The sequence below is a fragment of the Mixophyes fleayi genome, chromosome 1 (assembly GCF_038048845.1).
Source record: "Mixophyes fleayi isolate aMixFle1 chromosome 1, aMixFle1.hap1, whole genome shotgun sequence".
Taxonomy (NCBI): domain Eukaryota; kingdom Metazoa; phylum Chordata; class Amphibia; order Anura; family Limnodynastidae; genus Mixophyes; species Mixophyes fleayi.
Window position 1 is genome coordinate 241,550,542 of NC_134402.1, and position 21,523 is coordinate 241,572,064.

The 21,523-nt window shown below is 41.2% G+C and overlaps 1 protein-coding gene across 2 annotated transcripts in view; it reads left to right on the top strand.

Moving 5' to 3' along the window:
* Positions 1-20,807, top strand: part of LOC142152151 (solute carrier family 46 member 2-like) — a 30,145-nt gene extending 9,338 nt beyond the window's left edge. The window contains exons 3-7 of one of the 2 annotated variants that reach the window (XM_075208480.1): positions 9,371-9,503; positions 10,263-11,389; positions 14,875-14,958; positions 16,119-16,275; positions 18,819-20,807. In XM_075208480.1, the coding sequence (XP_075064581.1) occupies positions 10,360-11,389; positions 14,875-14,958; positions 16,119-16,275; positions 18,819-18,942 (1,395 nt within the window). In that variant the 5' untranslated portion in view covers positions 9,371-9,503; positions 10,263-10,359 and the 3' untranslated portion in view covers positions 18,943-20,807. The remainder of the gene's footprint in view (positions 1-9,370; positions 9,504-10,262; positions 11,390-14,874; positions 14,959-16,118; positions 16,276-18,818) is intronic. The other variant, XM_075208489.1, reaches the window with a different exon arrangement.
* Positions 20,808-21,523: the final 716 nt, after the last annotated feature.

Sequence of the window (21,523 nt, forward strand, 5' to 3'; positions counted from 1 at the left end):
TCTAAATGCTATCTGTGCCCATTTTGTCACCTGATCTCATGCACAAAACAGTGTTAGTCCAGGCAAAAGACAGGTGTTTTATATGTAACTAACCACCCTGTGTTGATTCCCACTGTCAAATTGCTGGCCCAACGGCATTGAGGTGTGCTTGTGAGCTCCTGACTTCCATACCGTTGTTTGCTGTCTACCCAGATTTGATGGAGCCTCCTGGGGATCCTCCCTGGGAGAGTCCCCTGGCTGTTGGGCCTAGTCCAGGCCTACTCACAGAAACACCAGTGAGTACCAGCAGCCAGGGAGTAAGGCCTGGATATGAACCTGGTCGTGGTTACCCCACCCGGGGTAGGAAAAAGGGAGCTGAAGATGTTTCAGGGATTTCCAAGAAGCCCCCCAAATCTGGGGAGGTAAAACCTGGAGGAAGAACTCAGCCTGTGCACGCAAAGAAAAAGGGTGTTAAGGCCCCAGAAGATTTTGCGGTGGCTAAAGGTACTGATGTAATACTGTGAGAGACAGTGCAGTGTAAAGAGAAGGATAACATCATGACAGAGTCCACAATTTCAGTGTAATGAACACTGACTGTGAAAACAGTAAAGAGGAGAATGGTGCTTCTGGTGACTGGGGTGATACCATGGAATTGGAAGAAGTGAAAAGTAAACTAAGAGTAGCCAAAAGTGAGGTGGAGAAGTTAAAGGAGCAAATACTGTTGCTTAAAAAGAAAAGAAACAAAGCATTTAGCTCAAATAGAGCAGTTTTTTTCTCAAGAAATAAAAGAACTGGAGAGTGTGCAAAAAGATAAAGAAGCAACAGTGTGTTTACTAAGTGCTTGGATAAATGCAGAGGAAGCTGAATCTACAAGTGCAGAGGAAGAATCAGTGACAAGCATGCAAAGCTCTCAGAGTACACAGAGATCACAAATTCCACCTAATTTGCCTGTTTATTCAGACTATGTACAAAATACAGACAATGTGACTTTAGAACAAATTCATTTATTGGAAAACAGTATACAAACGGTTATGCAGTCAGGGGTAGCTGTGGAAGATTCTGGCAACATGAAAACTGGATCTCGCAACATGGATACAGCAAGGAGAGCACTTCCAGGTCGTGACCTCATCCTGTCTGGGGCTGAGCCTAGCAGTGTGTCAGCATGTGATTCACAGAACATCCAGCAGAGGGAGAGAGAGAAAATCCCTGCAGTAATATCATCCCAAGAAGTCTCAGAGACCATAGTCCAGCTGCCATTAAATAAAGGCATTCCCAGGCTGATAACATCCACAGAGAAATCTGCAAGGGGCAATCTGCAGCCGCAGTACAGAAATATTCAGGGGGTGTCTGCAGAAATGTCGCTGGCTGTTGTAGACTTTCCTGCAGCTGTAGAAAAATATGTGAGAAGGCTGGCATCCCCTTTCCTGGACATGACAGAGATGAGGCAGATGCACTAGGCATAGGTGTGCGAGCAGCAGGGGACTCAGGCAGTCTTGTGCAAATGGAGACTGCTTCTGGTGAAAATGTTGCAAAAAGTGATATCATGCCTGGTGCAAGTGATGCTAATTTATTTAAGCTCAGTTTAAGAAGTAATTTAATTCATATGGTGACCAAGGACTGCCTAGCAGCCAGAGACAAGTTAAAAGCAGACTGGGATGTGCCAACGAGAGTAAAGAAAGTGACTGATAGCCTGTTGGAAATAGGTGTTTCTGTTAAGGAATCTGAAACGACTTATTGGCTTTTTCTTTACAAAATGAGCAGGAAACAAAGGCTAGGGAGAGGAATAAGCGTATGAGTGGAGAAGGAAAGAGTGAAGGGGTTAACGATGGGGGAGGGGGAGGCCAGGAAAAGCAGCCATACATTTCATATGCCAGAATCCTGGGGGGGGGGGGGGGGGGGGGTCAAAAATCAGCCCCAGCACAGCCAAATTTGGGAAGATCACCAAATAGAAGGAATGTAGTCCAACTGAAATGGAAAGGGGAGGGTTTCCCACCAGATAGGGGTACTTTTCTGGATCAGGTATTTGGATTGGGATTTGTGGCCAATGATCTCTTTGCCTGTATTCACCCAGTGGGGACAGCTGAGTATGATCTAAGTTTTGAGACCCCCTATGGCCTCCAGAATTTTTGGGCACGGTGGGGGAGTGTCAAGAATGTGCCCCCCTGGGTGGATTATGAGGCTTCAGCCATCACCAAGCAGAATAACATCAGAATGACTATTGGTACGCAACGAATCCTTAATAGTGGAAGACCTTTCCTATTGGGTAAAAAGGTATGCAGTAATGGAATCTCCTCTAGTTAAGGTTCCAGATCCGGAGAGGCACGTCTGGGGTGGGGTCAGGATGGCTGTTATTAGCCTGAGGCAACTGGATTCTGGACCAGTATACCTTCCATCTGCAGCCTATATAGGCAGGGACAAAATCCATTGCTTCTATCCGGGCCAGCCCCGGACATGTTATCGCTGCGGTTCTTTCCGCCATTTAAGCAGGGATTGTGATGTTGTTAGGTGTGCGCATTGCCAAAAGGTTGTAAAGTAATCAGATGTAACCTGTGTGGTGAAGTGGGACATTCTTTCACCATCGGTCCCTGCGCACACCACAATAGGGAATCCGATGCTGAGATGGCGGAAAGGGCTGAGGAGGTGGAGAGAGAAGAGAGGAGGCTTACGAAGGTAAAACCTAGGAAACAGGGTTTAATTCAATCTAAGCCTCAGCCAAGACCTAGGTATGGGATGTCTGTTCAGCTACAGAATGACAAACCGCAGCCTAAGCCAAGGTCAAAGGTTGGCTCAGCTCAGCCTAGTACTAGTAAGGAAGGTGGGGAAGAGGGTATGGAAAAAGGTGGAAGCTGGAAGGTGGTAAGAAAGCGGAAAGGGGGTAGGGCGAGTCCAAGTTCTCCTGAACCAGTTGTTTTGGCCAACAGATTTTTGTCCCTGTTCAGTGATGAAGAGGATGGGGATATTGTGTGTACTGCTGGTGCAGAGATGGTCCTGAGGCCCAAAGTGCAGAAACCTAGGGCAAAGGTTAGGGTTAGGCAGGCTGATCCCTTTGTTCAAAAGATGGTGGGTACTGAGGTCACAACGGGTGGTGTAGCAGGGGGTGAGAATTGTGGGGGAAGCAATATTGTGGGTGTAAAATTTCCTTGCATGTCTGTAATTCAGGGATTAGGGGGGTAAGGAGGGGGATAGGGAGGAGGATAGGAGGGAGGTGGGTGGGATGGAACCAGGGGGGAGGGGGAGGAAATATATCCAGAAGGGGAGGGCCTGGGAGGGACAATTTCTGGGATTGATGGTGTGGTTCGTTCGGTCAGAAGATTCTCTGGCCAGAAGTGATGGTGTACAGGATCTGGGGATAGTGTCAAAGGTCTTATAGGTGTTAGGTAATATAATGCTGAGAGGTAATGAAGGCAATGCCCATGCCTATAATCTTTAATGATGGCTCCCCAACCCATACAGTTTTCCACCATTAATGTGGCATCTGTGCGTTCCGATCAAGCTCGTTATTTGGCCTTTGATTTTTTCAACACGCTTGAGGTTGATTTTTTGTTTTTGCAGGAGACTAGGGTTGGGCGCCTCGTGGACCTCCACAAAGGGTTGGGCGCCTCGTGGACCTCCACAAATGCAAACGAGAGTGGAGGCGAGGTCCCTCCTATTGGTCTCTTGTGGCCGAGCCGTACGGTGGAGTGGCAGTCCTTTTTACTGGCAAGGTAACCCTTTAGCGGATTATAGAAATATGCATGGGCAGATGTATGGTTATGGATGTTTCCCTAAAGGGGCAGGTCCTGAGATTGGTAAATATTTATGGTCCACAGACCCAAGGGGGCAGGAAATGCCTTTTCAGGGAAATTAAACCTACCCTTTTTAGGGTCCCGCAGATTTTCTTCAGGGGTGATTTTAACACCATTGTTAGGCCAGAGGATAGGGAAGGCTCGTGGACATCGCTGGGCTATGATGCAGGTTTTTTAGTTAATATGGTAAGTTAGGCTGGGCTGGTAGATGTGCATATTTGTAACTCTCCAGACCTCACGGGGTTCACCTTTTTTAGAAGTAGAAGTAGGTCAAGAATAGATAGGTTTTTTGTTAAGGGGAGCTCTGTCACATCGACTCCAAAGTTGATGGCGGTAGAGTTCTCGGATCACGTTTGTCTTTGCGTGTCTTTGAACACTTCAGACACCCCTCAGAAGGGCAGAGGCCTGTGGCATCTGAACTCCAGCCTTCTGGATGATGAGGAGGTTAGACAATCCTTTAGGGACTTCCTTGAAACCCAAGAAACACTTTTGGACACAGGTTGGGCTAGGCCAGAGTGGTGGGAGGAATTCATAGTAAGAACTTGGAGGTTCTTTAGTAAACTGGTAGTTCAGAGGAATTGGATAAAAAAGAACGTCTGCCATGCCTTGAGACGGAAACTCAATTTCCTGTTTTCTGAGGGTGGAGATAGTGGGGAAATCTCCCGGGTAAAATCCCAGATAAAAGAGTGCCAGTATGACCGTTATGCCTCTTTGGTTTTGGAAAGGGACTATGGTAAGTACCACTCTCCGGATCCCTACCTTAACTGTAAGAGTTCGGTTGATGCAAAGGAGGTGAGGGAACTGTGCGATGACAGAGGGGTCCTCCGGAAAGACCAAGGAGGTATCTTGTCAGTTGTGCACTCCTTCTACTCTGGCCTTTTGTCTGGGAAGGTACTTATCAGAGAGATGATGGAACGGTTTCTGAGGGGGGTGTCTGGGCTTGGTGGCCATCAGGCATCTCTTGATCCCTTGGATTCTGAGATAACGGTGGACGAGGTCAGGAGGGCGATTGATAGTTTATCACATAAGAAATCCCCAGGCCCGGATGATTTAACTTCCGAGTTTTATAAAGCCTTTGTGGACCTCCTTGCCCCGTACCTAGTGGCGGTTTTTAACGAGAGCTTGGGTAGAGGGTTACTCCCTCCCTCCATGAGGCAGTCCGCCCTTATTTTGCTATCCAAGGGGAAAGACCCATCCAGGATTGAGAACTGGTGCCCCATCACTCTTCTCAATTCTGATAGAAAGATTCTGGCAAAGGTAATTTTTAACAGGATTATGGAAGTATCAGGCCTGTTGTTTTCCACTTCTCAGCACTGTATGGTGAAGGGTTGAAGCATCTTTAATGCTGTCCTTGGAGTTCGGGAGGCCGTGTAGCGGTGCAGGGCTGAGAAGTGGGGTAAGTACCTTCTGGCGCTGGATCAATTTAAGGCGTTTGATTGTGTCAATCATGAATATCTGTGGGCACTTCTTGAGAGGTATGGTCTGCCAGTGAGGTTGGTTGATTGGCTACGTACCAATTATAGGCAAGCCGAGAGCTTCCCTCTTGTAAATGGTTGGGTGGTTCCTACTTTTGCAGTGTCATCTGGAGTCAGACAAGGTTGTCCCTTGAGCCCTCTCCTCTATGTATTTGCGATTGATCCTTTTATCAGGAGGATTGAGAACAGTGCAGTGAGGGGAGTGCATTTGGCTGTGGATGTTCCCTTGAAGGTAGCGGCCTATGCTGATGATGTCACAGTTGTCTTGTCAGACATGGCCGAGGCGCGTGGCCTTGAAAATCTAATCTGCAAATATTCTGAGGCTTCGGGCTCAGAGATAAACCAAGAAAAGAGTGAAGTTCTCTGGTTAGGGGAGGTAGGACGGCAGTTTGTCCTTCCAGGTGCGCTCCCTCAGGCCAGTCAAGAGGTTAAAATCTTAGGCATTCTATTTGGTTCGGGTGATTATGCCCAGCGAAATTGGGAATTGAAACTGGCAGATGCCGCCTCTAAGGTGGATAACTGAAAGAAGTGGAAGCTGCCCTACAGAGAACGGATTGATTTGATCAAGACTTACTTGATCCCAATTTTTTTGTACGTCAGTTAGATATGTCTATTGCCAGAATCATTAAGGGTCAAGGTCAGTTCCTTGTTCTTTCAGTTGTTATGGGGGAACAAGTTGAAATTCATCAAGAGGAATGTGACCTACAAACCGAAGGATGAAGGTAGCCTGGGAATGGTAAACCCAGTGCTGTTCTTTAGTACTGCCTTCTTTAAGCTTCATCTCGGGAGTCTGTTTTTGGAGTCTCCCCCCTTGGTGGGTAGATGGCTTTCATGTTTGGGTGCACCCCTTTCTCAACGCATGGTTGGATGGGGGTCCCGTAAAAAATCTTCGAGTTAAGCATGGATACCTCCCGGCCTATGTGGTTCAGGGTTTAAAGATGACAAGGAAATGGCAGATTGAGGTGGGTGAGGCAAAAAACTCCTCTAGAAGGGTGTTGGAGAGGAGGATTTTGCATACTCACTTTGATGTGTCCCTGTTACTAAAGGATTGCCCAGGTGATATGAGCTCGAAGGGTCTGTCTTTGGTGAATTCCAAGTGGATTCCTCCGAAGTTTAGAGATCTCACTTGGCTTGCATTTCACGGGAGGCTCTTTGTTAAGGGGAAAGTGAAGCACAGGGGTGTCGATGATCGTGGTTGTCCACGGGAGGAATGTCATGGGAAGGTGGAGACAATGGACCACTTCTTGCTTCAGTGTCTTTTTAATATAGAGGTTTACAAGAGAGGGTCCCATGTCTTAGGCCTTCCGTGTCTTTCGGGGCTTAGTTACCCTGAGTGGGTGTATGGAGCGCTCAAAAGGTGTGGGGATTTTGATTTAAGCACTCATTTTTTAGTTAGCGTAGTTATTCGGTTTACACATGGAGCGCGCAGTGTTTAGTGTCCATTAGGGGCAAAATCCTTCCCTGTAGTGAGGTGGTGGATGGATAGTATTCTGCATGAGGTTTGGAAAAAAAGGGAAATGGAGAGGGGCCCGATGGATGCTGCGAGCTGGGGTAGACTTTGGCAGGGGCTGAGACCTCCCTAAGCGGTAGCTAACACCTGGCAGTCTCTCCATTCTTGGCTATCTATCCTGTTTAATCACTATTAGATTTTGTAGAAACCTTTTTTTTAGTAAGGTTTACATACATTTAAAGTTTGCTTTCATTACCTGACAGTAAAGGATGTGTGGGTGGTATTATAGATTGGTGGTGGGGTTGTGGTAATGCAGAGTATTGTGCTAAGGGTTGGCATGTTTTTCTTGTGAAAAGTTTTTGATTTGATTTGTGTTTTTTTGTCTTTTTTTATATTTGTGAAGTGGTGTATTAGTTGTTTTGTGGTGGAATTGTAGTAGAATTGGGTGTGTGGAGGTTTGTTCATATTGGTCCTTTTTACCCTTTGGATAATGTGTATAGTCTATTTTATCTTGGACAAAGTGATATTTGATTTATTTTTGTTGCAATTTTTAATAAAAACATCAATCCTTGCAAAACTGCAGCTACGTATTCAAAATAATGAAAATGCTATCTGTGCCCACTCTGCCACTTCTGATGAAGTGCAAAAATCAAGTGATTTTGCAAAGAAATAGAGGCTCTGTACCCCCAAACCTAGAATCTGGTTTAAGTATATCAACATGCAAAACAAAATCTTGTATCTGCATGTTGGCATTATGTCAGTCTTATAAGTCCATTATAAGTCCATGTAGCCCGCCATGTAGGCACGCGGACCAGTACGATTCATGTAAACATTGCTGTGATCGCGCAAAATTAAGTAAATGACAAAACAAAATGTAATTTGCGCTGTAGGAAATCGACTAATTGCAGATCCAAATTGAAGTTACTAGGATTTGCAGTGGGAAGTAGAGGTATTTATACTGAGCTTATATATTTATTTTTAAGAAAGATGGTTTCCAAGTGTAAAAGTTATAATAGCAGTGCATACTATACACACTCATATGGCACATATGTATCTTGTCCTTTTATATTAATTTTGTCTACAACCTACATTGTACAATAAGTATACGGTATGGAAAAATGCAGATTAAATGATAAAAAAAACAGGTCATACAATCAAGTCCATAAATATTGGGACATCGACAAAATTATCATATTTTGGGCTCTATACACCACCACATTGCATTTGAAATGAAACTAATAAGATCAAACTTTCACTTTTTAATACTTTGTTGCAAATCCTTTGCAGTCAACTACAGCCTGAAGTCTGGAAGGCATAGACATCACCAGACGCTGGGTCTTTCATCCCTGGTGATGCTCTGCCAGGCCTCTACTGCAAATGTCTTCAGTTCCTGCTTGTTCTTGGGGCATTTTCCCTTCAGTTTTGTCTTCATTAAGTGAAATGCATGCTCAATCGCATTCAGGTCAGGTGATTGACTTGGCCATTGCATAACATTCCACTTGTTAGCCTTAAAAAACTCTTTGGTTGCTTTTGCAGTATGCTTCGGGTCATTATCCATTTGCACTGTGAAGTGCCGCCCAATGAGTTCTGAAGTGTTTGACTGAATATGAGCAGATAATATTGCACAAAACACTTCAGAATTCATCCTGCTGCTTTTGTCAGCAGTCACATCATCAATAAATACAAGGGAACCAGTTCCATTGGCAGCCATACATGCCCAAGCCATGACACTACCACCACCATGCTTCACTGATGTGGTGGTATGTTTTGGATCATGAGCAGTTCCTTTCCTTCTCCATACTCTTCTCTTCCCATCAGTCTGGTACAAGTTGATCTTTGTCTCATCTGTCTATAGGATGTTGTTCCTGAACTGTAATTGCTTTTTTAGATGTTGTTTGGCAAACTCTAATCTGGTCTTCCTGTTTTTGTGGCTCACAAATGGTTTACATATTGTGGTGAACCCTCTATATTCACTCTTGTGAAGTCTTCTCTTGATTGTTGACTTTGACACATATACACCTACCTTCTGGAGAGTGTTCCTGATTTGGCCAACTGTTGTGAAGGGGTTTTTCTTCACCAGGGAAAAAATTCTTCTATCATCCACCACAGTTGTTTTCCGTGGTCTTCCGGGTCTTTTGGTGTTGCTGAGCGTGCTTTCTTTTTAAGAATGTTCCAAACAGTTGATTTGGCCACACCTAATGTTTTTGCTATCTCTCTGATGGGTTTGTTTTGATTTTTCAGCCAAATAATGGCTTGCTTCACTGATAGTAACAGCTCTTTGGATCTCATATTGAGAGTCGACAGCAACAGATTCCAAATGCAAATGTCACACCTAGAATCAACTCCAGACCTTTTACCTGCTTAATTGATGAAGAAATAATGAGGGAATAGCCCATACATGTCCATGAAATAGGTTTTGAGTCGATTGTTCCATTACTTTTGGTCCCTTAAAAAGTGTGAGGCATATATAGAAACCATTGTAATTGCTACACCATTCACCTGATTTGGATGTACATACCCTCAAATTAAAGCTGAAAGTCTGCAGTTAAAGCACATCTTGTTAGTTTCATTTCAAATCCATTGTGGTGGTGTATAGAGCCCAAAATATAAGAATTGTGTCGATGTCCCAATATTTATGGACTTTACTGTATGTGATATTTTGTTTGTTTTTCATCTTCTAGGCAATATTTGTTGACATGGTGGATTTGCAGCACATGTAATCGCCCATTTGTCACACCAGTGTATACAAATAGGAAGACAACAAGCAAGCAGGAACAAACGCAGCTCACTAAACTTGAGACAACTTGTAGCTATGTAAGATGACCATAATTTATCAATTGTCTGGAATTAAAATTATTTTAATGTTATTGTCAGAGAAGGATATGATATTATCAAGTTGTTTTTTTAATTTAAAATATTAATAAATTATAGAAAATCAGACCAACTAATCATGCCCAGTTGTCAGTATATATTCATATAATGTATAAATCATCATCATCATCATTTATTTATATAGCGCCACTAATTCCGCAGCGCTGTACAGAGAACTCATTTACATCAGTCCCTGCCCCATTGGAGCTTACAGTCTAAATTCCCTAATATAGACACACACTCACAGACAGACAGAGAGGGAGACAGACAGACAAAGATGGAGAGACACGGGTCAATTTTCATAGCAGCCAATTAACCTTCCAGTATGTTTAGAAGTGAGGGAGGAAACCCACACAAACACAGGGAGAACATACAAACTCCACACAGATAAGGCCATGGTTGGGAATCGAACTCATGATCCCAGTGCTGTGAGGCAGAAGTGCTAACCACTAGGCCACTGTGCTGCCCCTAAATGTTCAGGATCAGAATTTTCAGGCATTCATTGACACTTAGCAAATTTATTGGAGAGTACCTCATGATGATGAGGAATCTAGAATCTTCATACTATTGATTTTATTTACAGCCATGTTAAGAATGACAGAAATAAGGCAATACGAATTTTAGGATCCTTATGTGTGTTTCTCATAGCTATTCAATGTTGTTGAATTTTCAGTAACAAAAATATTCTGTACCATTTAATAGGCTCAAAGGCAACCTTCATGCTCATATATTGGAATGTGCCCTACTTCCAATATCTCATTATTTGGTTTATGCAAGAAGCTAGTGACCTGCCAATACAATGGGGATAATACGGACATGGATTGAGCCAGTGGTTGCTGGAACACAGGTTGCCAGCTCTTTCTATGACACTGCACTGCTTATGGTGGTAAGGAATCACTACAACAAGACCATAAATAACATATCGTATCCTACCAACTCTAGTAATGAAGAAATGTTACAGAAAGCCATTTCAAACTTCTATATAATTTACAATGTCATTATGGGATTAACGCCTTTTCTATCTGCCTACATACTGGCAAAAATTGGAGAGAAAACTAGCATAAAGATCACAATATGTGTGCCATTGCTTGGGTACCTGATATCCAGGATGTTTTTGCTATTTGTCATCATCTGGGAATGGCCAGTAGAAGTCATCTTTGGATCTGCAGCTCTGAATGGTTTAACCGGCTGGTTCACAACCTACTGGGCCGGAGTTATGACCTGGGCTTCCCTGTGCTCCTCTGAAAGAAGAAGGTCTCTTCGACTCATTATCATTGAAATGGTGTATGGATTAGCAGGATTTGTAGGCAGTTTGGTATCAGGACATATATTTGTCTACCTAAATATTACAAACCAACAAGGAACTATCCTTGTGTGCTGCAGTATAGGTTGCTATGCATTATCTGTTCTGTACAGCATTTTTGTTCTGAGGACCCCACAAGAAGAACATTGTTGTTCTGAGACCACTAGACTTTTGAAAGACTCTAGTAACACAACAATACAAACAAACTCATTGGATGATTTACCATTTATATCTAAATGTTTCCTGATTACTATGTTTACCAGTGCTGTTCTGTTTAACGTTGCTTTCACAGCTACTGAAGATGTGATCAATGTGTTTGTGCTGAAGGAACCTCTGAACTGGGGTCCTGTTGATGTTGGCTATGGTTATGCTGCAGCCTACATGACCTATATCACCAGTTTCCTAGGAGTTTTATTTTTGTCCAAATGTACAAGTGACCTGGGACTGATTGCTATTGGAATGGTTTCATTCAGCTCTGGACTTCTGATGATGGCCTTTGTGCATTGGACATATATGTATTATGTCGGTAAGTAAAGAACATGCATTGTACAGTTAGCAGTATTTAGCTACGACATCATCATCACCCAATAGATTGTTTTCAGAAAGAAAACATGTGAGGCAAGTGTAGGCAAATCTCTCAAGAAGTTTGGGGGGCATGGGAGCTGTGCGATGGGCTGGTAATTTGAGAGAGAGTTTGGGTCAAAATTTAGTTTTATTAGAATAGGAGTAATCACTGTGTGCTTGAATAGTGATGACAGATACCAGTAGAGAGCGAGAGATTACAGATTTTAGTCAGAGATGGAATAAGCACACGAGACAAGGACCTACCAATGAAGGTATAGGATCAAGATGACAGGAGGTAAAGTAGGAAGATAAGAAAAGAGTAGAAACTTCCTCTTTATTTGTGGGATCAAATGAAGAGAAGGTGTTGGAGGATGCTGGGAAGAAATTGAGCTGATTGCTAGTCAAGGGAGATGATACCATTTCAAGTCTGATGTTATCAATCTTGTCCTTTAAATAGGAAGTAAGATCCTGGGCACTGATGGTAGTCAGAGGGTTTGGGGTGGGAGGATAGAGAAGAGATTTAAATGTGTTAAAAAGGGGTTAGAAGCCTGAGCATAGGTGAGATTGTAAGTATGATTGTTGAGCAGTGTTCAAAGCATTTCGATAGGAGTGATAGCAGTATTTGTGCTGAAATCATATGAGGCACAAGATTTGCGCCAGTGACGTTAAGCTTTACGAGAAAGTTTTTGTAGATTGCGTGTTACTTTAGTGTGCCACGGTTGACAACAAAGTCTATGCGGAGTATGAAGAGTAGCTTGGAAGAGTTTGACAGCAGGGAGGTCAACTGGGAGTGAGTGAGTAACTAATAAAGTGATGATCAGAGAGAGGGAAAGGAGTATTAAGGAAATTAGAAACTGAGCATAGTCTAGAGAAAACAAGATCAAGACAGTGGCCATCCTGATGAGTAGCGGATTCAAACCACTGGGAGAGGTCACGTGAGGATGTTAGAGAGAGCAGCTTTGAAGCAGCATTGGAATGTGGATTAGCAATAGGGATGTTGAAATCACCCATGATGATGGCGGGGATGTCAGAAGATAAGAAGTGAGGGAGCCATGCAGAGAAATGTTCAAGAAATTGTTGGTTTGGTCCAGGGGACGATATATCACAGCGATAAACATAGAGAATGGGTTAAAAATCGTAACTGTATGTACTTCAAAAGATATGAACGTGAGTGATGGGATATTTGGTAGAACTGTGAACGTGCACTGTGGGGAGAGAAGTAGTCCAACTCCACCTCCTTGTCTGCCTCCCGGTCTGGGGGTGTGGGTAGAATGAAGGTCACCATGTAAAAGGGCTGCAGGTAAGGCAGTGTCTGATTGAGTGAGCCATGTTACTGTTATTGCTATAAGGTTGAGGTTGTTTTAGAGGAAGAGATTGTGTATAGAAGTAAGTTTGTTACAAACAGAGCATGCATTCCAAAAGGCACATTTAAAGGACTTTGGAAGAGATAGGAGACAAGTGATGCGTTTGAGGTTTGCTAGATTTTCGGTAGCGTTCAGATATATGTGTGTGAGAGAAGTGTGGGGGACCTGGATTAGGTGATATAACACCAGCTAATAGAACACGCTACGACATTTGTATGTTATTTCTTATCCTAGTTCACATGTAAAGAAATGTACAATTGTATTCATTTTAATTTTTAAATTCAGACATATAAGAATACAAGAAATTTGCATTTTATTAAGCATAACGAGTAAGGGACATATGTGACATATATTACTGCTTACTGAGACTCAGTTGTTGCAGTGTGATTGTTATTAAATTATTAAAAGTTTATATTGCGATATATGTTTGCTGTATTTATTAGGTATCAAGGAAGAGAGTTGAGGCATTTACTCAGTAGACAATTATGGAGGTGGGATTATTTGTGGTAGGTTGCAAAGTTTTAAACATTTTTTTGTGTGGGATTAGTTACCATGGTAATACTTTGTAGCGAGTGTGGAATGTGGTTTAGCGCAGGTAGTTTAGGTAGCAATTTGTTCTGTGGGGTACTATAGTGTCAGTATAAAGTTATGTATTACTATACTAGTGTGTAGCACAGGGGGTTAAGGTAACCATACACTAGCATATGACATATGTTAGGCCTACATCATAGTGTGCATGGTCGATCAAAATAGAATAAATGGGTATGAATATATAGCAGGCCAAAGACACACATCAGTTGATATTTTGGTCATCCAGAACAAGGAAGTTCCTTCCAGCTATGTCAGATCCAATTGGTAAACCACTAGATATGAGTGTTGGCAAATCTGTCATGTTTTCTTTGGGTAACCAGTCAAGATAAACAACTGGATTTGACTGTTAAGGGGTAACTTTTAAAAGGCAAGATATTGTATGTGGTAACTTGGTGGTAACGGTCAGTGGTTGGCAGTGTAGTGGTGGATGTTCGGGTGGCGCATATTTTGTGAGATACTCCAGTTGTGCTATAGTGCACAAAAGCAGTACAGTGTGGTTTGTTAAAGGAGCTTCCTTTGTGGTAGTAATATAGTGTGGGAGTTAGTACATGGTTTTAAGGAGGCAGTGTGTTATGTGGGGGGTTACGTTTGGGGTAATATGCACATTTGTTCGGTGGTAATTGTTTGTATTTCCGATGAAGTAAACCCTGACACTACTAACAACAGCAGTAGAATAGCGAAACTGATATTCCCTACTTACTCTTTCATTTTCCAATAAACTCTTGATTGCGACTGTTTACAAAAGTGACGTGGAACAATTGCGGCAGATTAACATCCCAGCAGCCACATGGACGTCACTTTTAACAGCCGCACAACTAATTATGCTTGGGGGGGCAGTGCGAGCAGGCGCAGGCTCTACAAAGTAGAAGGCTTAGTAAAAAGCCTTGTACACTTGTACAGCCTGCACCAGTGATTATTCTTTATTCTTTGCTGTGATTAATAGGACTTTATCATTTGTAAATAAAAATATAATGCTAACTTAATTTAAAGAAATAAAGTTAGACAGAACTAGTAAAATACAGAGAGAAACAAGAAATAAGTTGTGGATGGTTGCACTGCTTACCTCGCTCCTGAGACTGAAAAATAGACCAGCTTCTGTAGTTTAATTTTGTGAGACTGGGTGTTACTTGTGTCATTTTACCCAAAACTGAACTTTCAGTTTTTTTGTAAAATCATCCTTTACATTTTTAAGGACACAGATAGTTTTAAGAAGAAAAAATACAGTATATTTATACATCAAGGAAAAACAGGGTTTCCCGGAACCTATGATCTGTAAACATCATTTGTCCTAAGGAGAGATGGCCAACTAACAACAGCTCTTGAGAGTACAAGCCTGCCAGAGAACTGAATAGCATTAGTTTTTGGTCATCACGCCTGGCCGTCGAACAGTGCGTGATCTTGTTTCATCAAGCGATTCACAAATATTTACATGTTCTGATATATAGAGTGTGCACTTGGAAACACTGACAATTGAATGTTATTTATTTTGTAGCTCGGGTACTAATGATGTTCTCACAAATCCCTACACCAACCATCAGATCAGTGATATCTAAGCATATCAAAGGATCGTCTTATGGTAAGATCTAATGTTTCATATTTATTTATTCAGAAAAATGAAAGTCTTTTAGATGCAATGATGCAATCATGCTATCAGGGTGGGGCCATGACAATTCAAGTCACATTATAAGGACCCTCCTGGCCTCCTTACAAGAAGTAGAGGCGGAATCCTGGGGGATGGCCAGCTCTCCCGGGAGCACTCCCCAAATTTAGGAGTCTCCTGGACTTTCCGAGAGGGTAGTCACGTATGAGATAGGGAATGACTGGTAACAGTTATACAGAGAACCAGGATTGGGGCTCACCACACATGCTTATTATCTCTTATACACAGAGCATATAATATTTCAGGCACAGTTTCACTGCCTATCTTATAATCTAACTAGTTGACATTGTGATTTGAAGATCTGCAAAAAATATCAAGTTTCATTTGTATTCTTTATTTTATTATTTATAAAAGAGTATATGAGGACATGGTAGAGGCTAATAGCAAACCTCTAAACCAGAAGTGTCCACATAGCTGCACAATGAACTAGTAATTAAACCTAATTGTGAATGTTGCAATAGATATTTTTGTAAAAAGCTGCCAATTTGTCAACTCTACATGATTAAATTCAGGTTCTTGGTTAATTTTAACACACGCCAATATGGTGTACCAATTTAGTGTGATTTAACGCACATGTTGCACCTAATGTTCTTTTTTTTTTCGTAAATGAGCCTTTATTTTTAGAATTGTTATCATTGCATGAAATAAACTAATAATTAACTCAAAATAAAAACACAACTGCAGAATAATCACAATGTATTTACAATTTAGTCATACCTCCCAACTGTCCCAATTTAGATGGGACAGTCCAAATATAAGGGGTCTGTTATGACCGTTGGCAACTGTGCCCTGACTGTTGGAATTCTGGCAGTTATGGGAATGGGTGTCTTGCCCACCTACCACTGGTGCATACGGCACTGAATGTGAGCTTTTAGGGGAGGGGACGGGGTTTAGGGTCTAGCAATTTGGACGTGTTAGAATGTGACCATGCTCCTTTTTATGCTGCAGTGGCACACACTATGTGTCCCACTTTTATTAATTCAAAAGTTGGGAGGTATGATTTAGTTCTGCTAGTTTGTTCATGGTTATTGTGTAAATGAAGCTATGTAATTAATGCTTTTGATATCTCTTTTTAGGCAAAGTGTTTGTTGCACTTCAGTTGGCAATAGAAATTGTATCAGTAAGTGCTTCCGCAGGATTCAATAAGCTCTATCAAGCCACGCTAAACTGGTATAGTGGATTCTGTTTCATTATATTCAGTATCCTTGGATTTGTCAGCATTATTCCCATTAGGTAGGTATTTGAGAGACATTTGCATATGTCTGAGTCTCTATAATGGACCATTACTCTTAAAATACAGAGTGATTCAATACTAAAAAATACATTATAACATAAAGGTCCATAAAAGTCCATGTACAATGACATTGTGATTAATACAAGGAAAAGAACATACTAAACATATATATTTAATAGTTATATTTCTATTTTTCCCACAACTCAATATTTATCTTCTGGGTTCATATGGGAGGTCAAATGTCGTATTCATTTCAAAGAGATCTGGGGGTAAATGTATTAAGCTCCGGGTTCTTCATCACCCGCAAGTTCGGCGTCTTCGGCGTTTAAATTTAAAGTGGCGCTGCCTTGTAAAGGGAAGTTTCCCTTTACAAGGCAGCGCCGCTTTAAATTTAAACGCCGAAGACGCCGAACTTGCGGGTGTTCAAGAACCCGGAGCTTAATACATTTACCCCCTAGACTGAAAAAAAATAATAATTTTGTTAATATCATTTTGAGATGGATATTTATCAAGATAAATTTGCTTCCCCTTGCAAAAGCTTAGGTAATCCACATCAAATATAAGGAGAAGCAAATACAAGCCTTAACATATGTTTTTTGTTTTTAACAGGATGTTTGTTCTTTAATAAATCAGCCACTTAGTAACACTTTTATATTAGTCTGTACAATTTCTGCAAAGATACAAAATAAAACCTCTGTGTTGCAATACTTCCTTGTCATTTTGGCACAAGTTAATCTAGTCTGTTATCAATTGATTCTCTTACACAGGATTTTGCATTGCAGCTATTTTATATTGTGGCCATCTTTCATTAATCATTTCCATTTGTCTTTAAAACAGTCCTGCGTTTACCTGGAGGAGAAAACATATTAGAAAAAGCTCATATGTGACACTACCCTATGGGAAATGTCACCAAAGAGAAAATACAAATAATCACTAAAGCACTCAAACATAGCAATGAATCATATTTCATGCCAGTGCTAGTGTGGATAGGTTGATTCATGCACAGGGGCGGGGCCACTGATGTCACAGCAGTGGTAGACCTACCATGGGTACATTGGTTGTTCATCCACTATGGGGCCCAGTGCCGATACCCCCCCCCCCTCCAAGGCCCATTCTCATTGTATTTGCCAACGCCTACTATGCGACATGGTGGCATAAAAGAGGTAATTAAGCATCTGTTTTTCAAACAGGAGGATGTATGTTTTTAAGCAAACCGTGTGATATACTCTTTATTTTATATATTAAATCGCATAGAAGTGGATATGATCCAAATGTAAAAAAAAAGGAAAATAAAATATCTAAACTATACTGAAACCATCTACCACCAAAATGTATTGTGTTATAAGAAGACATTGTTATCATCATCAACATCATCATCAATATTTATTTATACAGCGCTAGCAAATTCCGTAGCGCTTTATTGGTATAAAGCAAGAGAATACTATCTCACATTAAGGGGCTCATTTAGAGTTGGATATATGTCTGGGTATTTTGTATAAGGTCTGTATTTTCATATGCACAAAAATATACATATACGTCCGTTTCAAGATTTTTCTTATCTTTGACTTACGGCTCATTAAGACTGGAGGGGCATTATGGGGAAAGAAGGAGCTGGTAAGCATAGGCCAGTGGCAGATCCAGAGGGGGGCGATTGTGGCTGAGAAAGCTGATCAAAGTGAAGCAGGGACAGGGCTAACTGGAACCGACCAACCGAGAGTGTAGGAGGGGTGTAATTATGCTAAATCACCCCCCCTCCCCCTAAAAAAAAGCCTAGGTGTACCTCTGACAGCAAGGGTGTGTTCACGTAATTGCGACTTAAGCATATCTTGTGGGTAATGGAGGGCTGGTGCAAATACACAAAATGATGATGATCACTATCAGCCACACTATCTAGTTGTTTCTCAATGGTGATTTGGATATTTACCCCTCCAGCAGACAGCAGTGAAAACATTACCATTGCTGCTATATTATATCAAGTTGTGGCCATCTATTCACATTACTTGTCATTTCCACACAGATTGCTGCAAGAAAGAGGCTTCTAATTTAATTTTTAAAGGGATTGACAATGGATGTGTGAGACTGCTGAATTAACTATTCACAAATATGCAACACTGGTACTGGTACATCAGATGTAAGTAATACGCCTTGTCTTGCATGCATCTTTTTGTACATACCCCAAAGGTGCATATGTGTCTACGCCTAAATGAGCTCCTAAATGTATATATGAACAATGCCTGCATGAGTTATTTACCATGTGTACGTGTGCTTTATCTTCAAATGCTATTTTGCATTCATCGAACAACTCCAAAATAAGCTATACACCCAAATGAAGGAGCCTAATTACTGAGTACATAGAGACAGACAGATGAGGCAATTGAAAATGTTGATTCTTGTAAATGGCACACCCAGAAATGTAGTATGCATGGAGGTTCCTCAAACTGTCCTGCGAGAAATATCTCTTAAGAAGATTTTAATTGTTAATTACTGATGTGATGTAATTTTGTTGGATTTACAATTCATATAATTTTCTCTCTCATTTCAGCATTGCAGCCTGCACTGAGTGGTTACGATCTGGTCAACAGAATATCAGCGAGAATGCAAACACCTGCCAGGTTCCTGATAGTGATGACCCCTGTTCTTCCACAGACCATCAACCAATACACTGAACACAGATAGTGGCTTGAGGGTATACTATCATTCACATGATTGAAGTAAAAAAATATGGTCACCTGCACTCCACCAGGACTTAGGCATGATACTATTTATAGGCCCTAAGTATTCATTTACAGCTTTAATTACACCCATTAATCTCTCTGTTTCCTCTGCCCATGGCCTGCATAGAGTTCACTCCATAATTTATTTGTGTCTCCACTGTGTAACAAATTACATAACTATCTGCTACAACTTATAAGATCACTGGAACTAGCTACACATTTATATAACTAAAAGGGGAACATAATTACCATAGTAGAAGGTTAAAATTTTTCATGCAGAAATTTCCAAATAAGTAACCAGTATTTGGTCCTTAACAGTCTGAGACCAGAGAAAAGTCACTTTCCTTGTGGGTAATTAAGTCCACTTTAACCTGTGGTTAATTATAATCATAATGTTTATAACACATTTTCTATAAGTCCAGCTTCTTCCATACCACTGACTGTCCAATATCTCCTCTTATTTAATATGATTCTGATTTGATTGTCTGTACTGTATTTCTCAAGAAAGTAATGTAGTCCACCCATGGCCATACTTGCCAACTTTTGCTGTCTCCCCTCCAGGAGGGGTCAGCTGGCAAATGTGGGAGACAGGGGAGGGCTGGCAAAGTTCAGCCCGGGGGGAAAGACTCAACACAGCAGCCTATTTTAAAGGACAAAAAAATGCAGGTGACCCAGCCCAAGATAGCACTCTATGGCAGATGCCCCCCTGGCCCCCAGCCCAGCCTGCCCCTGGTGGGAGAGGGTGTCCATAAAGACATCATTGATTCATAGTAGCTCCGGTCACGATTCGTGGCATTGCGCAACATGGGCAGAACTTAACTACGCAGATCATATCATTAAGCAATGCCCATCATGGGATCAGGGAGAGGGCTTGTTCTTCCAGGAAATCTCCCCAAAATTCTTGAGCCTCCAGGACATTTTGGTAGAGTAGACAAGTATGCCCATTGCAAGCAGCATTGCTTGTGTAAATAAAGCACACAAATACAAATTAAACATTCTTTGCTTTCTATGCTACCATGGTGTATCCAGGAATTGGATTTGAAAAATCTAGATAGGCCTAGTATCATTGGTTTACGTAAAACTGATTACATTTTCAGCCAATCATGAACAATAGTGTTAGAGAGGTGGCATTAGGTAAAGCTTTATAAACTCTCCTGGGCAGCTAAATAGAAGTTCTAAATCTGCCATTTTCCTATGTTGTGACCTCTAGTCCCAATAATGTGCGCAGGGACCAATTTAAATATACAAAATAATTCATGAGTGAAGTTACTCTTTAAGGTATAAAATTGCAGTTGATAGAGTTTAAAATTTCATTTTTACTATTAGTTATGTTCCTTTTTTCCTTTTACCTGTTAATTATTTAAGCATTATAGTGTGTATATTTCTATGTAACAATCTCATTGGAAAAGTGGAAAAGGTTAGGGAGAATTTTAACATATATACAAATGTAGCAGGTTGTTTTTTTTCAGTTATCCATTATAATCCACACTTATCACAAAGCCTGCTAATCATGTTTCCTACTTGAAGCTGAACCATAATCATTTATACTTATGTGAGTGTGAGGAGCTAATGTGTCCGAACCTGGTGTTGTGCTGCACCATTTATTCAGTAGTAAACAGCTGCATCTGTAGTTTATTGCCCTAACTATTCAACTAAATACTCTGCAGAACATAGGTACAAACCTAATATGTATGGCACAAAATCAGTGAATGCATACAAAGTAGACATAGTGAAAACAAGATGTTAGGCAACCCTGTAACCTCTTGCCACAATTTGTGTTTCACCAGCTGTGACTAATAAATCTTTTACACAAACAGGTCCTTGAATTACTTGTTGTTTTTGTGTATGCTTTTTCAGATTATTTGAATTCAATTACCGGTATATATATATGTATATATGCCACTATGCACTCTGTGGGGTATGCAATTACACAAATTTTCAATTTGCTATATAATTCTCTGCGAGGGATAGTCTTGACCACTGTCCATGATGATATTATCATTTTAGGTGTATGGAACATCTATTTGTTTCTTTATCTAGAATATGTCAGTGCAGTTATTATGTGTTGTCAGTTATTGAAAGCAATGCTGCTTAGTTGGCACATAACTGGCAAATGACAGAGAGTTACTTAGTATTTCCTAGGACCATGTAACTATGGGCAACATGGTGGCCCGCTAGTTACTATTGCTACCTTGCAGAACTGGGGACATGGGTTCTGCATGTAGAGTATGTTCTCCCCATGTTCATGTGGGTATCCTCTGAGCGATCTAGTTTCTTCTCTGTCTAGTAGATTAAATAGCTTCCTATGACATTCACCCAAGTGTGTGAGAGCCTGTGATTGGGACATTGCTTGTAATCTCCACTAGACCATGCTGGTGCTATTGTATATAAATAAAATATACTAAAAATGTAACAATTCCTTGCATTTCTATTGGTCCCTAGTTTTGGATCTCCAGATCATTGAATTACAAAAATGAACATTTCCATTCAAACTTATTGCTCAGAACAATACCATGTTACCTATTTTAAACTG